The following is a 26,797-nucleotide window of genomic DNA, read 5'->3' as shown; positions in this document are numbered from 1 at the left end:
TTGCAGGTGTTGCTTTGAGGAAGGAGAAAAGTGAGTTTGAGTTGTCTGGTACGCATCCAGGCATGGGATTACAGCATCACTTCATGTGCTCATCATACACAAAATACAGGGCCATGAAAGTTATGTTTATGACTTGGCCCAGTCTTCTCTAATAAAGGGAAAATGAAATGGAAACTACCAGTTCATGGAGTCTGGAGTCTGGTGGAAGAAGAAAAGCCGCAATAGGTATGAACTTCTCATAATGAATCTTAATATGGGCAGGAGTAGGGGTCCATGTTTGGTTGCTGGACAAATCCTGTGAACTCCTGTTCTTGGGTGAGCCGTACTGCCTGATGGTAAAAATCACCCTGAGGTTTGAAAAACACTTAGACTCAGTATGGCCATGCAGAGCTGGTGTGCCTTTTCAGTGTGTTGCACCCCAGATGAGATAAAACCTATTTCCATGGCTCCTTTGATGTGCCGCTCTGGCTCAGGCTGGCTTTTAACTCTCTGAGGTGGGAGGCCAGATACATAATCCTGCCTCCATAAACTCTACCGTAAAATACTGATTTGTTAGATGTCGAAGTGCAGCTTTTCTCATGGTCCTGGTCTTGAAAACAGTCTGGGCACATATGCTGGTTAACAGAAACAGGAGGTGATCAGGAACAGGTATTCACTTTGAAATCAAGTCTAATGCTTAGATCAAAAGTAATGACATTTACAAGATGGAAAATGTTTTCTAGACAAAACAGACACCTGTCTGTGGGTATTTCCTGCTTCAGCTTCCTCATTGCCCTTGAAGAGATCTCAGAAGGTCATTTTGCTGATGTAAATCATGGACTCCCTTTTGCAGTCAATTTTCTTCTTCCTTGCCTGGTTAAACAGCACTGTATGCTCTGAAGAATACTCTTTTTTTTTCCCAGTGTGTTAGGCAGTGGAATAGCTTAACTTGACAGCCTTTATTTAGCGAAAGATTGTGCTAGTGCCTGGGTCTTTGTTCTCTTCTTGAGGAAGCAGTGAAGTTGTGGGCCTTGCAGGAAGTTTGAGGGAAAATACCTGCTTAGACTAACTGGCCCTACCTTCATGCCAGCGTGCTCCTGTTGGTTAGGGTTTGCCTGTTAGTAGTCTCTATTCCTTGTAGTACCCTCTGCATTAGGATGTCTGCAGGTAGCTGAAGGGAAAACAGGTGAATCAACGTCCTGAAATCCAAGTCAAAGAGGAGAGAGAACCTCTCCCGTTGGAAGGAAGTCATAAACCAGTGCATCTGTCCAGATACCTTCCTGCTTGCATACTAAAAAAGAGCAGACAATAAATCTGTTCCAGGCCAACCAGAACTAGGGACATCTCAAAACCTTGACCTGTGTGTGCACATGTGTATTTCACCTGAAAAATCTGTGAACTTTTATAGTAGGGATATCTGTTTTTCTAAAAGATGTGGAACACACAATGATTGCTTTCTCTTTCCCAGATTTGTTTGTGCAGACTCTTGTTTCTACCCTTTAGAGTGAAGCTACCATATGCAGCTTCTAATATATTGGCTAGATTAATTTCAAAGGGGCTTAAAAGGCAGTTCTTGTTGAGAAGCAGCTCTCTTAAGAGCATGCCTGATCTTGGCTTTGATCCTGTTTGCTACAGTGATCCTATTGTAGAAAAAAACCATAGTGGAAAAACTTGGTAATGTTATCATCAAAGATCACATAGGATAGTCTTAGTTAATTAGTAACTGGAACAAAGCTTTCACAGTTGTATCATAAGAGAAAAGTTTGAAAACCACAAGGTGAAGTGTTAGAAAATCATAAAGAATATAACACTTGTTAGTCTAGTGAAAAGCTTTTAGCTGTGCTTAGTGATTTCTTTGGATTTATTGGGAAGTTCAGCCCATCTGAAATTGATGATATTGACTGTTTTGGCACCAGACTGGCCTCGGATATGCCTGCATGTGAGCAGGCTTGATTTTTGTTGTATATGTTAAAGTATTAGGCATGGAAACTGAATATCACACTTTAAACAGCTCATGCAAGCTTTAGCTTGTTTTGATCTCTGTTTACATGATTTTTTTTTCCTCTCCTTTTCTTTATCTTTTTTTTCCCCTACACTGCTATAAATCAGCAGCTTTGTTCTCGCACCAACCAACCTGCCGTGTAACCTAGCGTGCGGTGCCCTCCTTTCCAGCAAAAAGTCTAGACAGCAAATTCCCTGGTAGCGTATGCCATTTCGGATCGTTATGCCTTTTTGCTTTTTTGTGAAGGCTTTTTAGAAACTGCATTACCTCACCCGTCGGCCTGGAGATTGAGCAGCCAGCGTCGCTGATAGGGCTGCGGCACCCTGTGCCGAACCAATGGAGAACTTCAGCTTCAAACTCTTAATGAGCAAAAGAGCAGCGTCTCATTTAGGGCTCGAGAGTTAATGTGGGGGTTTTTTTTAAGTGTTACTTCTGAAAGACAAGCCTCTTAACAATTATGTGCCATATTGCTGACCAGTGAAGCTGAACAAATAGCTATTTACATTGACAGATCAGAGGAATGTGTAAGTGCATCCTGGTAACCTACATTTTCTGTGCCAAGAGATTTGCAGCTGACTGCCTGGGTGACTCACTCCTTGGATTAGGAGATGAGGTAATGCTTTTGAGATACAGGGTGATGTCATTCCTTTACCTGAGCTGCATGCCGATACGAGTTGCTAGTACTTTCAAGGAAAGTCCCTTTGCTGCCGCTGATATGCTAGAGAATGAGCTGCATAACCTGGACATGAATTGTTATTTTTGTCTTTCTAAAGACAAGGGTTATACTGCTCTTTGAAACTATGTCAGCACAAGTGCCCACAAATGCCATTTGATCCATATTTCTGTGTGCACCTGCAAGTGTGCACATTTGCATACCTTCCCTGTCCTCCTGTCCTTCAAATAAAGCTATTTTAGTAAAAGTGGACCTTTGTAGTAATTGCAGTTCCTTGACAGCGCTGTGTCATTTAACCCCATTTATAGATAGTTTCATCTTAAAAGAAGGTGATTTTTTTCTTTTTTTTTGCCTCTGTTCTGTTTCTGTTGTGAAATGCCACCTTTGTGAGGGTTAGCAGCCAAAATATCTAGCTTGCACCTATGGTCAGTTTAACTCCATCTGCCTCCTTGAACTCTGGCTTTGTCCTTCACAGCAATAGCTCTTTTGCCTCTGCTCCCTTCCCTGCTGTGTTCATCACCAGCAGTTGTGTCTTTTCTCAACCTGTCTTTCCCAATGTTGTGCAGGATGTGCTGCTCCCATAGGTGCCCTCAAGCGTGGGAGCACAGGCAGGTGGTCAGCAGAGCTGACCAAAATGATCTCATCTGCCCTCCACAGCTTATTGGGACTGAAGTTTTAACAAATGAACAGGCAGTGCTCTGTTGCTGGGGAATTTTTGAAGGCATACAAGCAGTGACCTGATTTGACCTATATCTTGAGATTGTACAAGTATGTGTTGCCGAGTGAGCTTCATGCGTGTTGGGAATTTGAGTGTGTGGTTCCCAGAGATGGCCAACTTTTTGCCTGTTATTAGCTAGTAGAAAATTTCCTACTCAGGCCCTGGAGCAAAAGCTTCAGGACAAAGAAAATGCTTATGATGGTGTGTGTCACACTGTCCCCGGACCTTGCAGTTACCCGCCCAGAGTCCCTTCACTGCCCTCTCTTCCCAAACTGATGGGATGTTCTGCAGCCCTTGGAACATGCCATGTTACAAAGCCATTGCAGTTGCAGCTTCCAGCAAGCCTATCTGAAAGTCTGAACTTGCAAGTGGCTGCCTAGCTGCCACTGGCACACGTCTAGTTTGATCGTGCGATATGAATTTAGCCAATTGGTGGCCAGCAGAATGCCTTCAGGATCTGACTCAGTTAGTGGCTGGGTTTTCTGGGCTTGGGGTGCGTGTGCTGAATCAGTGGGACAGGAGCTGATTTGGCTTTCATGTATTTGCAAAGCTACTTATAAAAATACCCAAGTGCCAAGTACCAGCTCCATAGGCTAAAAGTTGTCGTCGAAATTACTATGCATTTTTGAAAGAATGTATTAGAAAAACCTTTTATGATCTTACTTTTCTGTGTTGAATGTTTTAAAAAAGATACTCCAACGTGGTTACAGCTGTAACTTTGGCACTGGCATCTTCAGATTTTGAAAAGGTATTTTCCAAAATCTGCATGCCTTTGTTTCTTAAGGTCACAAGGCTGCTCTTGAATAGGAATGTTTATGTGAACCTTATTTGTTTGCTTTATTTTTCTACTGGTGAGGTGATTTCTACAAATTACTTCTCCCTGCACAAGTTTTTGCTTTTTTTGTTGGTTTCAGTAAGTGTATCGTTGTTCATAACAAAACATTTCTTGTACATCACAGGTGCAAACCTCTTCCAGGCCTTTTTTGCTGTAAGGGAGATATCTGAGAGGGAACGAACATATCTCATTTTGCTTTTTGAAACTTTACAGTTAGTCTTAGGGGCTTATTTTTATCATATCTTCAATTACACATTGTGTTCCTGAGAGGAGTTTTTAGTTTGCCGGTTGTCATGATGCCAGAAAACATCGGTGTTATATCCTTTAGGGAATCGTAAATACAGTCACCAGCATTGTCGGGTAACTCTTCTAAATTTTTTCTTGGAGTGAAGTGTGTCAAACACTGTAAGAAGAGGTATTAGTCATGACATGCACAGATTTGCAAGATCTGTCTTTCCCTCCCTGTTTAGCTGAATCCTAACTTTGCCTAATGCTGTTTGCTCGTCTGTGGCTCAGTTAGAGGAATGAAATGTCTCGTATTAGAGACAATTTTAATCATTCAGAAGATGTGGTTTCAGATCATCACAGTGGTTCCAGAAATTATAAACAGAAGCCTTCTGGATCTTTTGTATGGCTTCAGAATACATATCTGTGCCTTGGAGTCTAAGCAGGAGTATTTTCTTTGAAGTAACTAATATACATATACCAGAAGTAGTGTTTAAATCCTGATGTGTGAAGTACCTGAATTTAATGTAGTTATGTTGTAGGATACTGCCCAAATAGACAGAGGTTCTGAAAAAGCAATAAAATCTTCCATGTTAATCCATGTCCTCAAAAGCTAAGATTACGTGGGTTAGTTTCTCACTGTGGTTGATGGGCACAGCCACTGTGGCTCCACAGTATTAGTTATGGTCTATCATGCTGATAATGAGTTTCTTAATAAGTCCCTTGACAGTGACTCATACTTCCGAACTAGGATCTCCTTGAAAATCTCAGTTTAATGGATGAAACACTGTATCCTAGTGAAGAATTTTTTTTTTTTTTGACTTGTGTGTTTGAGTAAAAGCCAGGCACCTTTTAAAGGAATGATATACTGTCTGGAAGAGCAAAGGTGAAAAGTGAACTTTGATCTCAGTAATAATGTGTTCTCCTCTTTACAGGAGGATAGAGGTTCTTGAGCAGTAGTTATTTGTAAAGGAGTTCACATACAGCCTCAGCTTTTCTTTTAAAACCAAATTCAGTTGGTTCCGATCTAGAGAGAATGATTGATTCTGTGTTCCTCAGTATACTAGCTCTGGGGAGAAAAACAACAATGAAGTAGCACTTTACCTACAATGCCACTGTCTTGAAACTATCACAAGTCATCTGCAAATCTTGCTCTTTACCCAGGGACTGTCTCTTCAGGAATACTTTCCTCATATTGTGTTCTCTACAATTTGCATGAATACTATTCTGTCAGCTGATTGAGCTCTAAAATGTTTTGCCTGAAATGAAAGAAATGTCACACACTGAACTGTTGTAACTAAGGACAATGAAATATGGATTTGATTTGAATGCCCAAAAGTCTTCTGTCTTCACTATAACTTTGAAAAATAAGACTCTGGGATTTAGAGCCTGTACAGCACTTCTGTTTTCAGTTATGAACTATGTTTTGATAAAATTGTGGTTAAATGGTAGCTAACCTTGATTCAATTATTTTAGGTATTTGGAAATAAGATGATAATCCCTTCCCTCGATGGGGACCTTTTCCAGTGGGATCGGGATCGAGAGAGCATGGAAGCAGTTCCTTTCACAGTTGAATCTCTTCTTGAGTCATCCTACAAATTTGGTGAGGACGTTGTCTTAGTTGGGGGAAAGTCTTTGACAACCTATGGACTGAGCTCATACTCAGGGAAGGTAAGAACCTGAAAAGTTGCCTTTTGTAGATGTGTTTCGAGCACTGGCCTGCAAATAGGTTGCTCTTGAGATTTAAACTGCAGTACAGTTCAATATATAACTGCACAGTGCAAAAGAGCAGGATCTGAGTTTTTGGGGTAACACCTGGCAGCGTGCTGGAGTAAGGCTGACAGTGCAATTAGATGGTATGGCTGAGCCCCTCACTGCAATCTCTTCCTGCCTCTGAGCTCTTCCTATATCCTCTCTGCCTGTCCTAACCCTTGTCTTACCCTTTGCTAAGCTGATTCAACTTACTAACCCAACAGAAAACTGTTCAGTTTTTATTGGATTAGTTTTGTGCTGAGTTATAGCTGTAGCCAGCTCAGCAAGGTGTTGTGGAGTGCCACAGTTGTAGAATTCACGCCCTCCTCCCCGTCCTTAATGTCAGATGTCATTAAGAATTATTGGTAGGTACTTTGTGTACTGAATAAGACATTTGCTCAATCAAATCTTCGGTGCATTATAAAATGAGTTAAAAAATAGATTCAGTTTAAAACTCTTAGGCTTCCGGTGTTTGTTTTCCACAATATCAGGGTTTTTTTTCATTTTGACCACACATTTTAATGTGAAACACTGCTATGGCGTGGTGTAGAGTGATCAGCAAAGATAAAAAGCATAGACTCAAAAGAAGAGTTTATGAAATCAGTTTGATTTCCTCACTGATAACAGAGGGCACTGTGCACCAACAGACTGCTCCTCCGTCAGTGCTCAGGAAGTGGAAATTTCAGTTTCTGCTTTGATTCCTGGCTTATGCTCACAGTAGCAAAATTGCCTCACACAGGAAATAGTGCCTGACTCTTCCTTGTTCAGAATCTGGGCAGTCTGTTGCCTTTGACAGTTTTACGTTGATTCATGCTTCCCAAAAGTGTGTTCAGTTCCCTTTTCAAAACACAGTTGCCTATCATATAATCAGAATTGTGTTTGAAATTAAGATTGTTGCAAAGTCGGTGTAACTGAGTCAAATAAGGTGTTCTTTCCCCTTTAATAGCTGACAAGGCAAAGGAGGAAGTCTGCGCTATTTTATAGAAATCAATAGTACTTTGTTTGAAGCTAGTAGAGTTATGCTGAGACAAATAGAGTACAAAAGCAGAATTATTCTGTGATTCCTGCAGGAATGTTCCTTTGATGTCCGTAGAACTGGTGGGAAAAGTGAGAGTTAAAGTTTCTATGTTAGAAGTAGAAATACATGCAAAATATAATCAAAAGGTAATCAAAATTGCCCAAACCATAGACTTTCTAGAATCTTTTGAAAATTCTAGTTCTGAAAAGCCCTTGTCTCTTAAACCATGCTGTTCAGTATCCCTCAATTGAGCATTTAAAATTACGAAGCTTCGGATTGCCTGTGAGCTGAACATGTGTTATAAGTATTGTTAGCTTTGCATTTTGCTATTAGTTAATTTGTTTATCTTGAAGTTCTTCAGAACTTTGAAGCATCTGTGAGTCTCTTACTTTGTCCCTTAGGTGAGGTACATCTGCTCAGCCATGGGCTGTCGCCGGTGGGATGACGATGAATCAGAACAGGAAGAGACACTCCTACTACACCGAACCCAGAAGACAGTTCGTGCTGTAGGACCACGCAGTGGCAATGAAAAGTAAGTGTAAGAATTGTTCAGCAAGAATCCGATGGAGGAGTTTTCAATCTGTAACATATTAAGGATTTGACTTTCTTTTTACTCGCATTAGAGTTGAAATTGCACAAAGGAGTTTAAATTGTTAACTGAAAGAATGCACCAGACTGTTGGCTAGGATCTAACCCTTTTGCTGTTCAGTACTTTTGAAAAAATGTCTTGAACTTCAGGTTTATAGGCAATTAGACAGAAAAAGATATGTGCACATTTTTATTCCCTCTAAATCAAATGAAAATTGCTTTCCTTTTCCTTGCATACCTCAAAAGACTTCGTCACTGCATTGATTCACCAGGCAAATGCCACTTACATTTGTTCCAGCTGTTGACTTTTGTACAAAAGAAGACAGTTTAAAAGTCGTCTTATGACCTACTGATTCACTTTTAAGTTCTTTACCTACTTACTGTAACTATCACAGGTTTATAAGGCTGGTTGGGGCGCATAGATAGTAACTGCCTCACAATTTAGTGGAGAACTAGTCATTCCTTGTTTCGCTGCTCCCTCTTCTGGTCACAGCAGATTGTGCATTTGTACCGTATCCCAGAGAACCTAATTAGAACTCCAACAGATTAGCAGATCAGTTGTCTGAAAAGAGAAATCTTAGGATCTGTGGTTCTTGCAGACTGGTATTGGCAGGGAGAAGTAGATCATAAAAACATGCCTTTTCCTTTGTAAATCTCCTTCAGAAACAGAGTATGACATCTTATACACCGGAATCCTCCTGTCTTTGTAGTCAGAAAGAGGTGCTTTCATGGCAACAGTATGTCTGCTATGGAGTTTACAAGATAGATCTCAGGGTTTAATTCTGAGAAAGAAAAGCTTTTAATAAATCAACTGAATATGTAAAATATACCAAACATATCATTTGGGTGTAAATTCTTTAAGGAGCCAGTTTGGGCTCCTGGTGATTGTCAGACTGGTCCTAAGAAACTCTAGGTACCTGAACATACTGTTCAAGAAACATATTCCCCCTTCTTGCTGTTCAAGACACAGATTTGCTGTCCTCTCTCATCTGTATCTTCTGTACAGCACTGGACTATATGGAAAAAAAGAAAAGAATTATTCTTTCTGAAAATAATTTTCAGTTTCTGGAAGAATTTGTACACAAAAAGAGCTTTTGGGTATGCAAGACAACTATGTTCCTTATACAGTTTTCTTTTTTAGGTGTTAACCTTATGGGATGTGAGCAGTCCTGGTTACATGAAGTACCTGTCAAAAAGACCCTGTGTGTTAGGCTGTGTGGGCAATTAAAACAAAAAATAAGCATTGTCCCTACTACAGCCTGAAAAACCATACATTTCAAATTTGATCCACTTGATTAATCAAGATAAATGTCTTGTGTAGAATGCCGCTTCCTAAATAATTCATAGTTATTGCCTTCAGTAGCTGCATAATGTTTGCCTACTAAACAGACCCAGCTGTACTACTTGATGGTTTTAATTGCCCTCTCCATGTACTAAACTTTTAATGCTGTTGGCCCTACTTCACCAGCTGTTTTCTTATCTCACCCATCTTGTTGGACAATATTTCTGTCCTCTGGTATATTGGTATTATTCTGGCAATCTGAGAGTTTACTGTGAAAATATGGGCCAAGTATAGGTAATTCAGTTTAAGAATCTTCTGGATGGAAGATTTGGGACTTCCTTGAAATATATAAGTTGTTTGTACAAAGGTTTTCTCTTTTTCTTTTAAGGTGGAATTTCAGCGTTGGTCACTTTGAGCTGCGCTATGTCCCAGATATTGAAACCAGAGCGGGATACATTGAGAGCGATTTTAAATCAAGTATGAACAAAGAAGAAACAAAAATAATTTCAGATGTGGATGAGCAGGAAGCTATCATGAAAGATACAGTGATAAAGGTCTCAGTAGCTGACTGGAAAGTGATGGCTTTTAACAAACGAGGAGGACATCTGGAATGGGAATACCAGGTAGGGGAAAAGACAGACTATTAAATATTAACAAAAGTAGTTTTGCAGCATTACAGATGATGCATTTCACCTTGGGTTTCAGGTACTTTTCAGAAGCAGGCATTTGCTTGTTATTTGCTTTAACTAAAGGTCTGACTTAGCTTCATCTATTACAAAAACTAAACCAAGGAATTTAAGTACATCTAAATTATTCTTATATAATATCTAGTTAATACAACATTAATATTCCAACTGTTTCTCTTCAGTTTTGCACTCCAATTGCTTCTGCATGGCTTGTTAAGGATGGCAAAGTTATTCCAATCAGTCTGTTTGATGACACAAGCTACACTGCGAACAATGAAGTACTGGAAGATGAAGAAGATCTTGTGGAAGCTGCAAGAGGGGCCACAGAATCGAGTGTCTATTTGGGTGAGATACTGACTGCAGCATTTTCTTCTGCAAACATTACTCTGTTCTCTGAGGATGTAGTAAAGCAGATCTTTCTGTGCTGGTAGATTACAGTTATGAGGAACTATAACATGTCCAGTCTGATATTCTGCATAATGAAGACTGTTGGATTTAACCCACGTAGCTTTATAAATTGCAAAACCTGAAGTTTCACTAACATACATGTATTGCAGAAAGGTGCCTTAACTTGATTTAGACTTTCAGGAGGTAGTGGTGTGTTCTGTTCTCTTCATAACCTGCTCTGGTTATCTTTGCTTTTGTCATTGAAAGTCAGAATTCTTTGTATCCATCTTAGGAATTCTGACAATCACAGAAGGTACAGTATACATTTGACTATGGAAAAAGTAATATCTATGTTTAGCATAAACATTGATGGCTTGATATTTTTGTGTGTGATTTTTGTTATTTTCTTTTTTCAAAACCAAAACATTTCAAACCCATAAATCTTTTCTATTTTGATTCTAAAATGTTCGCTGCTTTGTAGTTTCAGTACTTTTGACATTATTGAAAAGCTTTGAAGCTTTTAGAGATAGGTTTATAGCTAACAAGGCAACCTTATTTCTCAGTAAGCAATAAGCAACAGCTCCCCTCGGCCTGCTAATTGTCATGTTTGTTTTTTCCTCTACACCGATTACAGTAACTTTCCATAAAGAAATTTCAGTTAAAATTTTATGGGACTAAGTTTTCACCCATCTGTTAGAATTAATTTCATGCAGCTTGTGTCAGGAGTGGTGCTGTATCCTCCTTCTCAGCTGCCTGTGTCTTAGGGAAGCAAATCCACTTTCTTTTTCTAAGACTTCGTTTGTCTTAGCCTTTTTCTGTAAGTCTTTACACCTCGTAGCTTTCTTGTTAGTGGTTACACAGATAAAGAATGACACTAAGAAGTCAGATTGTTCAAGCCTTCGTGGTAATGGCTGCTAAAGAGTAACAACTGCTGTTAAGCAGCCCAAGCTGCATTATAGCTCTTAAAAAAAATTGCTGGCATTTTTCTGTAGCACCAGCTCTCCAGCTGTGAGATTGAGATGTCTTGATTGCTTGCTTTTCTAGAACAGAGGGAACATGCTACTTGAATTCATAGTATTCTGGAGCAATCAGAGTATCTCAGAATATAAAGAAGTATTTTCAAAAATGTTTTTAACCCTCTGTTTTAACTGGGCAATTCTATTTTGGGGATGAAGAGAACTAAATCTTAATACTAGTATGCTCTCTGGTTTACTACTCAGGTATGTACAGGGGCCAGCTGTATCTGCAGTCATCAGTCAGGATTTCTGAGAAATTCCCAACAAATCCAAAGGCTCTGGAATCCAGGAACGATAATGCAATTATTCCTCTTCCCAAAATCAAATGGAAACCTTTAATCCGTAAGTAGCCATTCAGTTTCATTTACTGTCTTAGCTGTGAAAAGACAGGACATCTTTCTGGTTTCCCATGTGTTTCAAACCACTCTAAGTGTTTCCTGCTGTAAACCAGTTCAGGAACTCTCTCTGTGCTTTATTAATTGGCGGTATTTTTTCCTAATTATAAGTTTAATGTCTGCTTTCTTTTACTATGGATTTGAGATAGTCTTTTTTTTTAATAATGAAATCAAATTTTTCAACAAGAAGAGGAAGAAGTTTTTTTTCAATGATGTGAATATGACTGAATTGACTTGTCCAAGACTAGTGTTAAGTAACTGTCACTTTAAAATACCCTTCTTAGTGCTTCATTGCATTAATTTTTGTGGTCATGATCTGGTCCAAGAGACATTTCCTGAAGTTATGTAACTGGACTTCTCATTAAATTAATACAAGAACAGAATTTTTATAACGACTCAGCTCAGAAAATTGTCTTTTATGTGCTTAGATTCTCCTTCCAGGACTCCAGTGTTGGTGGGTTCTGATGAGTTTGATAAGTGTCTCAGCAATGACAAGTATTCTCATGAAGAGTACAGTAATGGAGCACTTTCAGTCCTGCAGTATCCGTATGGTAAGTAGAAGTTGCAAATTTTGAAGGGTTTCAAATTGCCAGGTTTACCCATTTGTTATCTATGAAGTTTAATAAATGGCCTTATGTTTGATCTTTAAATATGTGTATTTTTTAAATATTTAATGAACTAAGAAATTATTGCCCAAACCTGGATTTCCAGATTGTGTAGTATGTACAACTAGTGCCACATGAAGCACTTTAGCGAGCCAAAACTTGCTACTGCAGAGGCATTGTATGTGCTGCCATTGCCACTGGTAGCTGGTGTGAGTGGAAAAAGCTTGTGAACTACTTTTTTCAGAATTTGCTAACAGTACTAGAGACTCAGCCTGACAGTACAAGGTTTTCCATGTGGAAGATATTCTGGTTTAAAGCTGTTGGTGATAAGGCCTTCTGAAGTGGTAAATTTTGGGAGACCTAGTTTCTGTCTATAACCTTGATTAACTGGATTGGCTTATGCACCATTTAAAATCACGGGGCATGCAAACAAAAGTTGGAGAAACCTAGTGATATGAAGACAAAATTGTTTTGTAGTTATCTACAAGTAAATCTATCCCGTTTGTGCTTTTTATACGTAGATAATGGTTATTACTTACCCTACTACAAGAGAGAGAGAAATAAACGTAGCACCCAGATCACTGTTAGATTTTTTGATGATACAAATTACAAGAACATTCGCAAAAAGGATCCTGTTCTTCTGCTTCACTGGTGGAAAGAAATTGTTGGCACCATTATATTTTGCATTGTGGCCACAACTTTTATCGTACGGAAGCTTTTCCATCCCCATCCTTACAGCAGAGTAAGTATTTCTTTCTGAATTCTCAATACAGAACATATCATTCTATCCTTTTCTTTTGGTTTTGAATCTGCAGTGAGTAGTATTAAGAAGTTAATAACTAATGAAAAAACAAAATCAAAAGTCTAACTTTATTGTTTAATCTGTCTGTGAAGGCTGTCAGCTGCCATGTACAATTTGCTTACCTGCTTCAGCAAGCAGATAAGACTGTGTTTGATGTCTTTGGAGATATTTACATTGAAATTATCCAATCCCATATCTAGGGGTACAAGCTGGTCTCAAGTACTTAAGGAGCTGAATTTGTTGTTTGCTCTTGTTTTGTTAACCCTTGTTAGCTGCGGAAGGAATCTGAAACACAGTGTCAGACTGATAATAAATATGAGACCGCTTGTGGAGATGTTAAAGATACCAGCTGGAATGACGTCAAGAGCTCTGGATATGTGTCAAGGTGAGCTCAGTTCAACACAACAGGGGCAGGGTTCTTAGCCAGTGTGACAGCTTATACCTACCTGGAAGAAAGAGTAGATGTTCTCTTGTCCTTACCTACCCTGGTCCTGGTCCTCCAGCTTCATGGGATAGTCAGCAACTGACACAAAGAACCCTGTCAGCCTTTTACCAATGGGATATTGCAGTTATGATTAGTCGGAGGAACCCTGGAGGAGTCTGCTGGACACCTGTGATCAGGAACGTTGCTGTCATATTTCCTACTGATATGTAAAATGGAAGATTGATTCTTTAAGATCTTAGTGTTTACTCTCTCTGTTTCTGTGTTTATGGATTAAAGCAATTTCAGACAGAAACATATTTTTATACGCTCTGCAGAATAAGCAGACTGCATTTGGAAGAAATCTTTGTTGCTTTCTGAAGGAGTTGGTTAAAACAGCAGGGTGTGTAGGGGCGTGTCGTGATACTCTGGAGAACATTTCTCACTCACTTGAGTGTTTAAAGTAAGCTTGAGTATTTAAAATGAGGAAGGATAAGAAAGGTAGTGAGATTTAAGAACAGTCATGCTTCAGAAGAGATGCTTAGGACCAGTTGCAAAAATAGTCATTTGAAGTGAAGGCAAACCATGATTTAGATAATACCTAGCTGTCACTACCTAGTTTGGAAATAGAAACATAGGCTACATGTTTTATGGTCTGTGATCCAGTAAGCATGAAACTTGATGTTCTGAAAACCTTCAGTTTGTCATGTGCATGCAGAATGGATCTTGCTGGGTTGTGATAGACACTGAATAAATGCATAATCAGCAGCTGCCCAGTTCATAAAGAGGTAACTATCTGACTGCCTCAGTGGGTGAGCAGGGAAAAAAATGATAAGAAATGCTTCAAGTTATTCAGCATGTTTTGCCTGTACAGAAATATTTCATTTTTAGTCATAAATTATTTTTCTGTCTATACTAATGCATTTTTCTACGCTGTCCCCACCTCATTCTTCTGTCCCTTCCTCACACCCAGATATCTAACAGATTTTGAACCAATTCAGTGTCTGGGTCGTGGAGGTTTTGGAGTAGTTTTTGAAGCCAGAAATAAGGTGGACGACTGCAACTATGCTATCAAAAGGATCCGTTTACCTAACAGGTAATGAAGGAACGGTGAGATCCCATCCTACACTGAACCATCTGTTCCTGAACTGATTTCTCAAATACAACATTAGGATGAATGACAATTTTCTGGGGGAGGCTGACTTAGCTTTGGCATCGAGAATTTGGCATGTGTAATTGCAACAGAAGGGTAACCATAGCTGGACCCTTGTGATGATACTGCAGCTACATGGGACTCTTTTTATTTCCTGAATAGTGTCTTTGATAACAGGACCGGTTATTTGTTGTAGCACTGTTAATTTGCTTCTCTCCTTCCTCTCCTTACCTTTCCTATTTTACCTTCTCTTTATTTTTTCTCTCCCTCACCAGCTTTTCTGACTCCGTTTGCCCATTTGTTTCATTTCTCTGATCCCACAACCCCTACCTTTTTTCTCAGTCATAGGTGGTCAAGCCATGCTGCTGAATTACCCTACCCAGAACTTGCAGCACTTCCTTTTAGTGGGAGATGGGAGACACTGCTTCTGGAAATCTCAAGTTAGAACAGCAACAGGCAGGCCAGTAGAGGGAGGGGGCAAAGCTATGAAATTTAGTGTGCCTATTTTTCTGAATGTGTTTAATAAGCGTGACTGTTAAAGATTAAGGTAGCCTAAATTCATCTTTTCCCAAACGTATTCAAACTCATTAAATGAAACCATTTGATCTGACTTCATTTGATCCAGTTATGGTCTCATGAAGAGAAATTATTTACTTCAATAAGATGGCAGGCTACCTGCTTTCCTTTCCACAGAACAGACATAGTCTTAAAGCAGTCTCCTCATATGCTGACAATTGAAAAAAAATTACTAAGGTATTACTTTCTGTCTTCTTTTGTGTCAGTGTCTTCTACATCCCTGTGTAATATTGCTGTTTATTAGTCTTTTTTTCTTTCCTTGTAAACAATTGAGAACAAGATAAACCTTTTCTTCTTAGTTTTGCTGTCTGTAATTACTTGAAAAGGGATGACTACTTAGCTGTTATGTGCACATATTGCTCCTCCATGCTTCTAATCTAAAGGAGTTACTCTAGAGAATGTAAGACACATCTGTCTTTTTGGTGTGATGAGCATGGTGGCCTGGTTTATACTGGGCCGGCTTTGATTAATTCCTTTGCAGAAAATTCAGTACTATGCTGCTGCTTTAAGTGACCAGATCTCTGTTTTCCTCACCCCAAATCATAGGGAGCTGGCTCGTGAAAAGGTGATGCGAGAAGTCAAGGCGTTGGCTAAACTTGAGCATCCAGGTATTGTTCGGTATTTCAATGCGTGGCTGGAAGCTCCACCTGAGAGATGGCAGGAAAAGATGGATGAACAGTGGTTAAAAGATATAAGGTAACTCATGGGGTTTTTTTTAAACAATCGAATTTGAGATTTGTACGTCAGCAAAACTGGATAGATGATACAGGAGGATAGAGACTGTGTAGGAAGTTATTAACTTAGCCAGTCAGTTTTTCAACTGAACAAGGTACAAATACATCACACTGTGTGTAGTGTCTCTTGATTTTTTTGGGTCTTCTGTTGTGTTAATGTCGCTCTTTCATCTTAGGAAACATCTTGTAGTTCTTAATTTAACTTGTGTAATTGAATCTCTGGGTGATTGGAAGGTTGGAGAATTGCTGCTGTGATTTGGTTTTAAACTTTGTCATTTCTGTCCTCTTTGTTCCTTTCCACTACTTTCCTCTCTTTGTTGTCTTGGTTTAGATGGATCTGATTCAGTGTTCCAATGCTTCAATGATTTTTTTTTTCACCAGAAATGCGTGAGGGATAATCAGAGTGATGATTTATAATGCTTGGTAGAAGTAGGTTAAAAATGGAAAATCAGATAAAGGAGTTGGAGAGTGTTAGGAAAAGTGGTTGTCTGTTAGCATTCAAAGAATGAGGCATAATAAAGGACTATTTAGTGGTTTCATAATAACATCTTAACAATTTTAGAATGTAGCAACCTTAATATTTCAAGCATCAAATTAACATTTCACAGCTGTAATTCTTCCAAGGCACTTTAAATACTCTTTGCATTGCGTGTTCTAAAGGACTAGATTTTTTCAAGCTGAAGATGAGCCTAATTGCAGATTGGGAATCCAGGCGTTAGAACTCACTAAATTTTTCTTTATCAACACTTTTGTCTCAGTGAAAAAACATTATACGTGCCAAGAAAAAATGATGCTAAATCCTGGTTATTGGTAATTCCCACACTTGGGCAGTCATTTACTATTATGGTACGACATGATTCTTGGAGGTAGCAGTTGGTAAAACCTGGGCTTCTGAAAATTCATTTCGAATGGAATGAAGTTACGTAGTATTCCTCTCCCAATTTTGTTCTTCTAGCACTGACTGGCCACTCAGTTCTCCCAGTCCGATGGATGTCCCATCATTTAAGATCAGAACAGAGCCATTTTCTACAAAGGAGCACATTGAAGTTATTGCTACTTCATCGGAGATGGTAAGGTCTGTAGGAATACCCTGTGGTCAGTCCGATTCGTCTGGAAGCCAGTTTTCTCCTCTGGAATTTTCTGCCACAGACAACAGGGACTTACACCAGTCAGAAGATCCACAGTTGAACCTTCAGGACAGCGTTCTTACAGGCTGTGGTGTAGAAGATGGTACTGTCAGTAAATACGAGCTGGGTCACTCCTTGGAAATTTGTTCTTCAGCTGTTCCTGTTGTACACCTGAGGGAAGGGACCTCCTCTTCTATCGTGTTTGAGGATTCCGGTTGTGGAAATGCTTCTAGTAAGGAAGATAAAATTGATGTTTCACATGATGAAAGTGTTTCTGAGAATAAGGTGAAAAGTACAAAAGAATCCAGTAACCAGAAATCTGCTTCAGGAAGTCCCCTCTCTGTTTCTCCACCACGGCCAACAAGTTTAAGCCTGGACCTTTCTAAAAATATTACAGAAAAAGTAAAGCCCACCTCTCCAAAGGTGTATCTTTACATCCAGATGCAGCTCTGCCGGAAAGAGAACCTTAAAGACTGGATGAGCAGAAGATGCATGATAGAGGAGAGGGAAAGGACAGAGTGCCTGCAGATATTTCTGCAGATAGCTGAAGCGGTTGACTTTCTCCATAGCAAAGGATTAATGCACAGGGATCTCAAGGTTTGTATTCATAGGTTACTGTAGGAAATGTGTTGGGTGGTTGGTTTTTTTTATTTATTTATTGGCATAATCGTCACTGAATGCCTGAATTTTAACTGGTTATCTCACTGGCTTCATCTTATAGGCAAATATTAGTTTAAACTGACAGATCACGAGTGTATGGATACAGGTAAATTTTTTTTGTGTGTAGGAGTAATATGGCATTGGAGACAAATCCCACTAAAACATTTGTCTTATCAGTGACCTCAGCATGGGTGTTCAAAACCTGAGTTAACATCTGTGCAATAATCTGGAGATATAGTGCTCCAGGAAAGAAACATTAATCATTCGTTATTGCAATAAAGTCTTTCTTACTACAAGACTTCTTGTACCTGGCACAGATCCGCTGCATTTGTTTTATGGCATTTTTAATTCAGATTCTTTATGCAGGGTTGCTCACTGCTGAGTCATGTGGCAAAGCAAGCTATCCTGGATCCTCTTCTGCCATTTCAAGTGAAGCAGATAATTGGCTGCGTTAGCTTTACAGTTGGACTTGATGATCTTAAAGGTCTTTTCCAACCTAAATGATTCTAACTGGTGTTTTCCTCCTTCTTTCTATAGCATTGTTACCTGAGAACAGCAGTGTCACTCCTGGTTTGAGAAAGTGAAATTAAGTATTGCTGCTGTAGTGTTGACATGTAAACTGCTCTAGTGTTGAATTCTGAGTCAATGCGAACTATCATAATACAGCTTTGTCAAGGATTCGTCATCTTTTAATGTCTGATAACACCCAGATGGTTAAGACTGGGAAAGGTGTTTTTTACCTCTGACGTTCAGTGTAACTGAAGTCAAGAGTAACTTGTTGTACCTCTTCTTTCATTTTCCTTCTGGTCCATCCTTCCTTAGTGCCTAATCTTACTGGAACTTTTAGCACTGAAGTGTTGGTATGTGTTACCAAACATCAGAATTCAATTAAAGAGCCCAGCTGAAGTTAGTCTTATTATTACAAGCTCTGAGAAATGGATTGTTTTTACCCAAACAGTGGAGAAGCAATTCCTGTTTCTCTTTGCTTATTTGAGGAGGCATTAATACTTCCCTCAGCAGAGTAAATACTGAAATGATTTTAACCATTGTTGGGGATTCTCAGATGTTAATCATTTGGTATCAGTAGAAACAAAATAAAAAAAAAAAAGCCATCTCAGATGTGACAGTAGAAGGGGATTTGAATTCAGTAGTACTGAAGGGATATGTCACTTAGAAAAACTCATGAGCCCATCCAAGTATTCTCATTGCCCATCAGCATTAAGCAATTACCTGACAAATCTTTAGTGCTTGAGAACCTGACCAGAAAAGTAATTAAATCCCTATACTAACATGTTGCTAGGCATGTTAATAACCTTTCTTAACAGTACTGTCAGCTGTAACTCTGCAGTCTGTTGAGGTCACTGTTCAGTAAAGCTTATGTAGTTCTTCACGGAAGCCTGTGTTGGTCTTTATCAGTGGTTGTGTAGCATTTTGTTGGAACAATGTTCAGTGTTGGCAGCAATTTGAACAAGAGATTTTATTTTGCTTACTTGGTATAAACAATTTGGAAAGGCTCCTCCTGAACAGCTTCCTGCTTCAGAAGACTTCCCATGCATGTATAGATGTTATTCTTGGAAGTTTATTTATAGTCTGTTAGGTGTTCATTTGGTCAAAACCACAGCCAGTATATTTAATGTTTTTCTATATTTTTCATAAGCTCCTAGGAACATATCGCACCGAATTTCATAATTAGTCCATGAGACTGGCTCTGTACCCCTAAGTTTATGCCAGCACTAATAAGCAAATAACCTGCAAAGATGTTTTGTCTTTACTGGAGGCAGGGGTAGCTGATAGAAGAGGCCCGTTCTTGCTCCTGTTGGCACCTCACTGATCTTTGTGAAAATAAATTTGTATGCATGCCTATTGAAAGATTCAAGAAGATCTTTTAAATATTTAGATTACCAGCGCACATTGACAATTAGGCTCCTACTAATCAGAGATACCATAATGACAAGATGGCAGGAATTTACGCAAGTGCATAGGTTACAGTTCAAATTCCTTTGAAGAAAATGAAGTGCAGAAACAGAAGTCTGTCAAGTGAGTTTACTGTTATTCCCAGGATAACCTGTTGGTCATGCTTGACAGCTCAAAGGAAATTAGGAGTTTCATAGAACTGCAGAAACAGTTTTAGATAGGTTTTGCAGCATTAATTAAATTAAACAGTAGTCTTCCAGATGCGAGTAGCTTATTCATGGAATAAGTAGCTTATCTGTCGGAATAAATGGGAATTCTTATTCTGGTTGAAGAATCTGGAGAGAAATTTCTTTGTGCAAGTGACGAGATAACTAAACTAGAGGGTGGTTGTATTCTTCTGATTTAAATCTAGGTTGTGTTCATCTGCTTAGACCATGTCTTTCTGAATGCGTTCGTGATGGCCTACTTTTGCTTGCTATTTATGATAGCAGAGACTCCATTCTCCGTAATTTGTGGAAACTATACACAGCCCACTCAGAGGCACTCTGTTTTCAGCCAGAGAAGTACAAGAAATAAAACTCTTTTCTTAACAGAGTTTTACTTCATGAAGCAAGACTGGTCTTGCTGACCTCTTGTGTGTTTATTGGAGGAGGAATCATAGAATAGAATCATAGAATGTTCTGAGTTGGAAGGGACCCACAAGGATCATAGATTCCAGTTCCTGTCCCTGCATACACACTCCACTATTCACACCGTGTGTCAGAGGGTGTTGTACAAATGCTTCTTGAATATTGTCAGGCTTGCACCACAACTGCTTCCCTGAGGAGTCTGTCCCAGGGCTCCATCACCCTCTGAGTGAAGAAGCTTCTTCTAATATCCAGCCTAAATGGAGTTCAAGGCAGTGGGATACAAATCACTTATAGACTGTGTCTTGAACATTAAAATTCTGATACAAAGATTTTTGATGATGTGGATGCTGTATAAATGCTCCGTAGAGCCTGGAGACACTGAGTTTAAAGAATAGTAGCTTTTGAGCGCTGAGCAAGCTGAGACTTTGAAGGGCATGACATTCATTACAGGATGGTACAGCAGGAGATAAGACCTGGCTCAGAAGGCTTTTTTAGAGGCAGGATGTGGGCACTCCAGAACTAATCTAACTATTTCTGTAGTGCTTATCTTGGGGCTGTCCATTGCTTAAAAAAAGCAAGGAGACTTTTTTTCTGTCTTGTTCTGCTCCTGCACAGAGTGGATTTAACTTGTCTTTAATGGAGGAAGTTGCATGAACTTCGAAGTAGGTCAGCTTTGCAGTCCTTTAATCTTGTGGAAAAATATGGCCCTCTATCTGTCTGCCTCCTCCTGTTCTAGGGTTTATGTGAACAAAGCAGGGACTGTGTTCTCCCAGACTTGATAGTTCAGGAGCTCTGAAAGGAGCTTGCCCAGCACCACCTGCCTCTCTACTACACCTCAGCCCTTTCCCTGTACTTAATCCTGCTGCTGCTTCCTTCTGGCAGGATCAGTCTGTTCTTCCCCCAGAATTGCGTTTCTGTCTTTATTTATAACTGAGATACAGCAGTTATGTTTCAAAGAACTAATCATTCATTTGGTGGTTGCTATTCTATTAGCCAGAATGCAAATCTTCTAAAAAGCCGTCTGAGATAGGTTCCATTAGCATGGGGCCATTTCTTTTTATCAGCGGATGAAGCCAAGGACTGTGGTACCTGGCAAACAATCAAAGAGAGTTAGGTGAGATCATCACGGTTGCTGCTTTTGTGAACGACAAAGTTCTTAAGCTTCTATCTAAACCAAACTGTTAATTCTGTTATGGAAAGAGCATAACACAGTTAAACTGCACCACACCAACTGAAAAGCAGGTCTTGTTCCCAGATGTCCAGTGTCTCTTTCACATTAAGATGTCGTGCTGTGTGCTGGTAAGTAATATGGCAAACAAGTTGAGTGCTCAGATTAGAAAAAAGAAGAGGCTGGGAGTCAGAGCTCCAGCATGTGGTGTGAATTTACCACATGATGGAGAGTTGGATAACTTCTCTGTGCTGTTCCCAACAGCAGTTGCTTTCTATGTGTTACTAAGCAGACTGAGGTAATGCTGGTAAACCTCTACTGGAGAACAAGAAATGAGCAGTCTTGAGCTTCAGGAAGGGAGGTGCAGGAGTAATTCCTTTTTCTTCCCTGGTTCTGCTGACCTGATGTTTAATGGATGTTTTTAGCCTTGACAGTGTGGCTTATCTGAATTAGATTCAATGGTTGTATTTACTGAAGCACAGACTTGTATTTTACTTACTTTTTTTTTTCTTTTCACCTGTTTGTTTTCTTAGCCTTCCAATATATTTTTTACAATGGATGACGTAGTAAAAGTTGGGGATTTTGGACTGGTAACTGCTATGGACCAAGATGAAGAGGAGGAATCAGTACTTACCCCAATGCCAGCTTATGCTAGGCACACAGGACAAGTAGGGACCAAACTCTACATGAGCCCAGAACAGGTTTGTGCCCTCTGCTCTAAAGCTGTATCTTGTAGTGCTTGGAAGACACCTCTGGAGCTTGAAGATCAGGCACTCCGCCTAGTAAATTGTTGCAATCAAGTTCCTTAAAACATCCTCCATCCAGAAGAAGAGGAGGGTGATTGTTGTAGGGGACTCTCTCCTAAAAGGAACGGAGGGACCCATTTGCAGACCGGACCCGCTCCACAGAGAGGTCTGCTGCTTACCGGGGGCATCAGGGAAGGAGGTAGCTAGAAAACTTCCTTCCCTGGTTCATGAAACAGACTACTATCCTTTGATAGTGGTCCAAACTGGTAATGATGACCTAACAAACAAAAAGGCCAAAGCCATCAAGAATGGCTTCAGGGCAATTGGGAAAGTGATGGAGGGCTCTGGGGCACAAGTAGTATTCTGCTCCATCCCAATGCTAAATAGAGAGGAGGGGGAAGCCAGGAGGAAGAATTCGATTAATACCTGGCTCCGAGCCTGGTGCGAGGAGAGGGGCTTTGGCTTTTTTGATCATGGGGGGGCTCACGCACCCCCAGGCTTTCTCGCTAAGGGCGGGACACATGGGTCTCCTAGGGGGGCTAAAGCCCTTGCCAGAAACCTAGCCAAGCTCATAAATCGAGCTTTAAACTAGATGTGAAGGGGGAGGGGGTTGAGCCCAGGCTAGACAGGAATGAGCCTGGATGTGGGGAATTGGTGATTGGGAGAGGGTGCGCGGGCGAGGACCACCAGTACCTCACCGCACAAAAAGTGGGGGAGAACACACCTCGGGGTGTTAAGGGAGATGCAGGCACTCTGGTGTCAACTGATCCAGTTACCAGGCAGTTGGGAACGAACCCTGTTCCCTCTAGGAGGGCTGAAGGCTTGGCAGCTCAGCTGAAGTGCATGTACACCAATGCACGCAGCATGGGAAATAAGAAGGAAGAGCTGGAAGCTGTCGTAGGGCAAGGGGCCTATGATGTCGTTGCCATCACGGAAACGTGGTGGGACGACTCATATAACTGGAGTATGGCTATGGTGGGGTATAAGCTTTTCAGACGGGACAGGAAGGGTAGGAGAGGAGGTGGGGTAGCCCTCTTTGTAAGGGAGGACTTGGACATCACTGAGATGGATTGTGGAGATGAGGAGGTTGAGTGCCTGTGGGTCAAAATCAGAGGAGCCCACCAGAAGGTAGATTTTGTGATGGGAGTCTGTTACAGACCACCCAACCAAGGAGAAGCAGCTGATGAGCTCTTCTATAAACAGCTGCGGTCAATCTCTAGATCGATGCCTCTCGTTCTGGTGGGAGACTTCAATCTGCCTGATATCTGCTGGGTGTACAACACAGCAGAAAGGAAGCAGTCTAGGAGGTTCCTGGAGTGCGTGGGAGATAACTTCCTTGCACAGTTGGTGAATGAACCAACCAGGGAAGGTGCCCTCCTGGACCTCCTGTTGGTGAACAGAGAAGGCCTTGTAGGGGATGTGGCGGTAGGTGGACGCCTAGGACTAAGCGACCATGAGATTATAAAATTTTCTGTTCTAGGTGAAGTGAAGAGGGTGGTTAGCAAGACGGTAACATTAAATTTCCAGAGGGCAGACTTTGATCTCTTCAGCAGGCTGGTTGGTGAAGTCTCATGGGAGACAGTACTCAAGGGCAAGGGAGCCCAGGAGGGCTGGGAGCTCTTCAAAGGGGTGGTCCTAGCAGCTCAGGAGAAAGCCATCCCTGTGTTCTGGAAAAAAAGCCGGCAGGGGAGAAAGCCAGCTTGGTTGAATAGAGAGATCTTGAGGGATATCAAGAAGAAAAGAAATGTTTATGGCCTCTGGAAGAAGGGACAGGCCTCTTGGGTGGACTACAGGAGGGAAGTGAGATTGTGTAGGGAAAAAATTAGAAGGGCTAAGGCTCAGCTAGAAATTGGATTGGCCAAGTCAGTGAAAGATAACAAAAAATCTTTCTACAAATATATAAATAATAAAAGGCGGTCTAGGGAGACCATACAGTCCCTATTGGACACAGAAGGGACAACAGTAACAGGGGATGAGGAAAAGGCTGAGGTACTTAATGCCTTCTTTGCCTCAGTCTTTAGTCGTAAGGAGGGTCGTTCCGTCTGTGTACAAACCCAGGAGTTAGAGGAGCAAAATGAGGCTCCCATGATCCAAGAGGAGGTGGTCAGAGCCTTGCTAGCCCGACTGGACAGTCACAAGTCTATGGGGCCGGACGGGATTCACCCTAGGGTACTGAAGGAGCTGGCGGATGTGCTGGCCAAACCCCTTTCCATCATCTTCCAACAGTCCTGGAAGACTGGGGAAGTCCCACTGGACTGGAGGCTGGCTGATGTTGTGCCCATCTACAAAAAGGGCCGCAGGGAGGACCCAGGAAACTACAGGCCTGTCAGTCTGACCTCAGTGCCAGGGAAAGTCATGGAACAGGTGATCTTGAGTGCTATCATGAAGCACATGCAAGAGAACCGGGTGATCAGGCCCAGTCAACATGGGTTCACAAAAGGCAGGTCTTGCCAGACTAACCTGATCGCCTTCTATGACAAAGTGACCCGGCTACTGGATGAGGGAAAGGCTGTGGATGTGGTCTTCCTGGACTTCAGCAAAGCCTTTGACACAGTTTCTCACAGCGTTCTGCTTGAGAAACTGTCAGCCTCTGGGCTGGACAGGCGCACACTCTCCTGGGTGGAAAACTGGTTGGATGGCCGGGCCCAGAGAGTGGTGGTAAATGGTGTGAAATCCAGCTGGAGGCCAGTGACAAGTGGGGTTCCCCAGGGCTCAGTGCTGGGTCCAGCCCTGTTCAATGTCTTCATCAATGATCTGGATGAAGGCATCGAGTGCACCCTGAGCAAGTTTGCGGACGACACTAAGCTGGGTGGAAGTGTTGATCTGCTGGAGGGTCGGGAGGCTCTGCAAAGGGATCTGAACAGGCTGGACCGCTGGGCAGAGTCCAATGGCATGAGATTTAACAAGGCCAAATGCCGGGTCCTGCACTTGGGGCACAACAACCCTATGCAGTGCTACAGACTAGGAGAAGTCTGTCTAGAAAGCTGCCTGGAGGAGAGGGACCTGGGGGTGTTGGTTGACAGCCGACTGAATATGAGCCAGCAGTGTGCCCAGGTGGCCAAGAAGGCCAATGGCATCTTGGCTTGTATCAGAAACGGCGTGACCAGCAGGTCCAGGGAGGTTATCCTCCCTCTGTACTCGGCACTGGTGAGACCGCTCCTCGAATCCTGTGTTCAGTTCTGGGCCCCTCACCACAAGAAGGATGTTGAGGCTCTGGAGAGAGTCCAGAGAAGAGCAACAAAGCTGGTGAAAGGGCTGGAGAACAGGCCTTATGAGGAGCGGCTGAGAGAGCTGGGGTTGTTTAGCCTGGAGAAGAGGAGGCTGAGGGGTGACCTCATTGCTCTCTACAACTACCTGAAAGGAGGTTGTAGAGAGGAGGGTGCTGGCCTCTTCTCCCAAGTGACAGGGGACAGGACAAGAGGGAATGGCCTCAAGCTCCGCCAGGGGAGGTTTAGGCTAGACGTTAGGAAAAAATTCTTTACAGAAAGGTTCATTGGGCACTGGAACAGGCTGCCCAGGGAGGTGGTTGAGTCACCTTCCCTGGAGGTGTTTAAGGCACGGGTGGACGAGGTGCTGAGGGATATGGTTTAGTGTTTGGTAGGAACGGTTGGACTCGGTGATCCGGTGGGTCTCTTCCAACCTGGTTATTCTGTGATTCTGTGATTCTTAAATTCTTTCTCATCAAAGTGGAGTTTTAAGCTAAATTGAATTCCAAAATTAATATTTTTATATATATATATAAAATAGCAAAGAAGTATCTAATTATTCATACTTAGATGCATTTATTTATCTTGCTTTTAATGTAGTAGGAAAATAACTGTGTAATATTCAAGTTAATTGAACAAGAACACACTATTGTGTGTGACATTTAAGCAACTTGAAACACATTACGTTACAGTTGGGTCTGCAAAGAGGAGCTGGTGATCAGGACCTTGCTCACCCATGCTCATTGGATGATATTTCCTGGTGTGCCTATTCTGTAGTTTTCAGCTCTGTTCATGGCTGATCACTTCCATATGTTGGAAAGGGGGGTTGTTTACATTGTACATAATTACATACAGTGAGTTGCTTGATTGACCTAACCTTAATTTTGAATTTTCAGATCTGTGGGAACACATATTCGCACAAAGTGGATATTTTTTCTTTGGGACTGATTCTCTTTGAGCTGCTTTACCCTTTCAGCACACAGATGGAGAGAGTCAGGGTATGTATGGTATTGGATTATTATCAGTTTGATCAGCTGTTTGCTTGGTGAAACTCTTGCAAGAGGCTCTTCTCAGTTTTGAAAAAGCCTTACAATTAGAAGCATAACTTCTTTATCAGCCTTGTACAGACCCTCTGAATCATTGGAAATACATTGCGGTGTTCCTAATGTGTGCAGTTGAATCGAGGCCTTAATTTCTTTACCAAGCTCCTCTGTTGTCAAGCCAAGTAAGAGAAACTATTGAAGTAGGATATCCAAGAACTCAACCAACAAATATAGCTTGTGACTTTAAGCCTAGCAGCTTGTTTTTCATTCAAGAATTGGAACCATGCTGTGCGTTTTTACCATTTCTTCTTTTGTTTGCATCTGCAGTGCTTTTTCATACAAAGCACTTAGTGAAAAATTGCCATTCCTTTTCCTGTAGTAAGTCTTAGCTGTGAGTCTCACTCAACTTCAATCACAGTCTTCTCAGGAACTGATGATTTTCCTTGCATCAGTTGTG

The 26,797-nt window shown here is 41.1% G+C and overlaps 1 protein-coding gene across 1 annotated transcript in view; it reads left to right on the top strand.

Annotated features, from left to right (window-relative positions):
* EIF2AK3 (eukaryotic translation initiation factor 2 alpha kinase 3) overlaps positions 1 to 26,797 on the top strand; it is a 48,879-nt gene that overhangs the window by 17,742 nt on the left and 4,340 nt on the right. The window contains exons 3-15 of the mRNA XM_069856548.1: positions 5,909 to 6,103; positions 7,604 to 7,734; positions 9,461 to 9,695; positions 9,941 to 10,103; positions 11,366 to 11,503; positions 11,985 to 12,107; positions 12,683 to 12,903; positions 13,236 to 13,348; positions 14,358 to 14,480; positions 15,660 to 15,809; positions 16,803 to 17,571; positions 21,879 to 22,046; positions 26,194 to 26,295. Of these exons, the coding sequence (XP_069712649.1) occupies positions 5,909 to 6,103; positions 7,604 to 7,734; positions 9,461 to 9,695; positions 9,941 to 10,103; positions 11,366 to 11,503; positions 11,985 to 12,107; positions 12,683 to 12,903; positions 13,236 to 13,348; positions 14,358 to 14,480; positions 15,660 to 15,809; positions 16,803 to 17,571; positions 21,879 to 22,046; positions 26,194 to 26,295 (2,631 nt within the window). The remainder of the gene's footprint in view (positions 1 to 5,908; positions 6,104 to 7,603; positions 7,735 to 9,460; positions 9,696 to 9,940; positions 10,104 to 11,365; positions 11,504 to 11,984; positions 12,108 to 12,682; positions 12,904 to 13,235; positions 13,349 to 14,357; positions 14,481 to 15,659; positions 15,810 to 16,802; positions 17,572 to 21,878; positions 22,047 to 26,193; positions 26,296 to 26,797) is intronic.

The sequence above is a fragment of the Phaenicophaeus curvirostris genome, chromosome 4 (genome assembly GCF_032191515.1).
Source record: "Phaenicophaeus curvirostris isolate KB17595 chromosome 4, BPBGC_Pcur_1.0, whole genome shotgun sequence".
NCBI lineage: Eukaryota > Metazoa > Chordata > Aves > Cuculiformes > Cuculidae > Phaenicophaeus > Phaenicophaeus curvirostris.
This window is presented reverse-complemented; position numbering and strand designations above follow the sequence as displayed.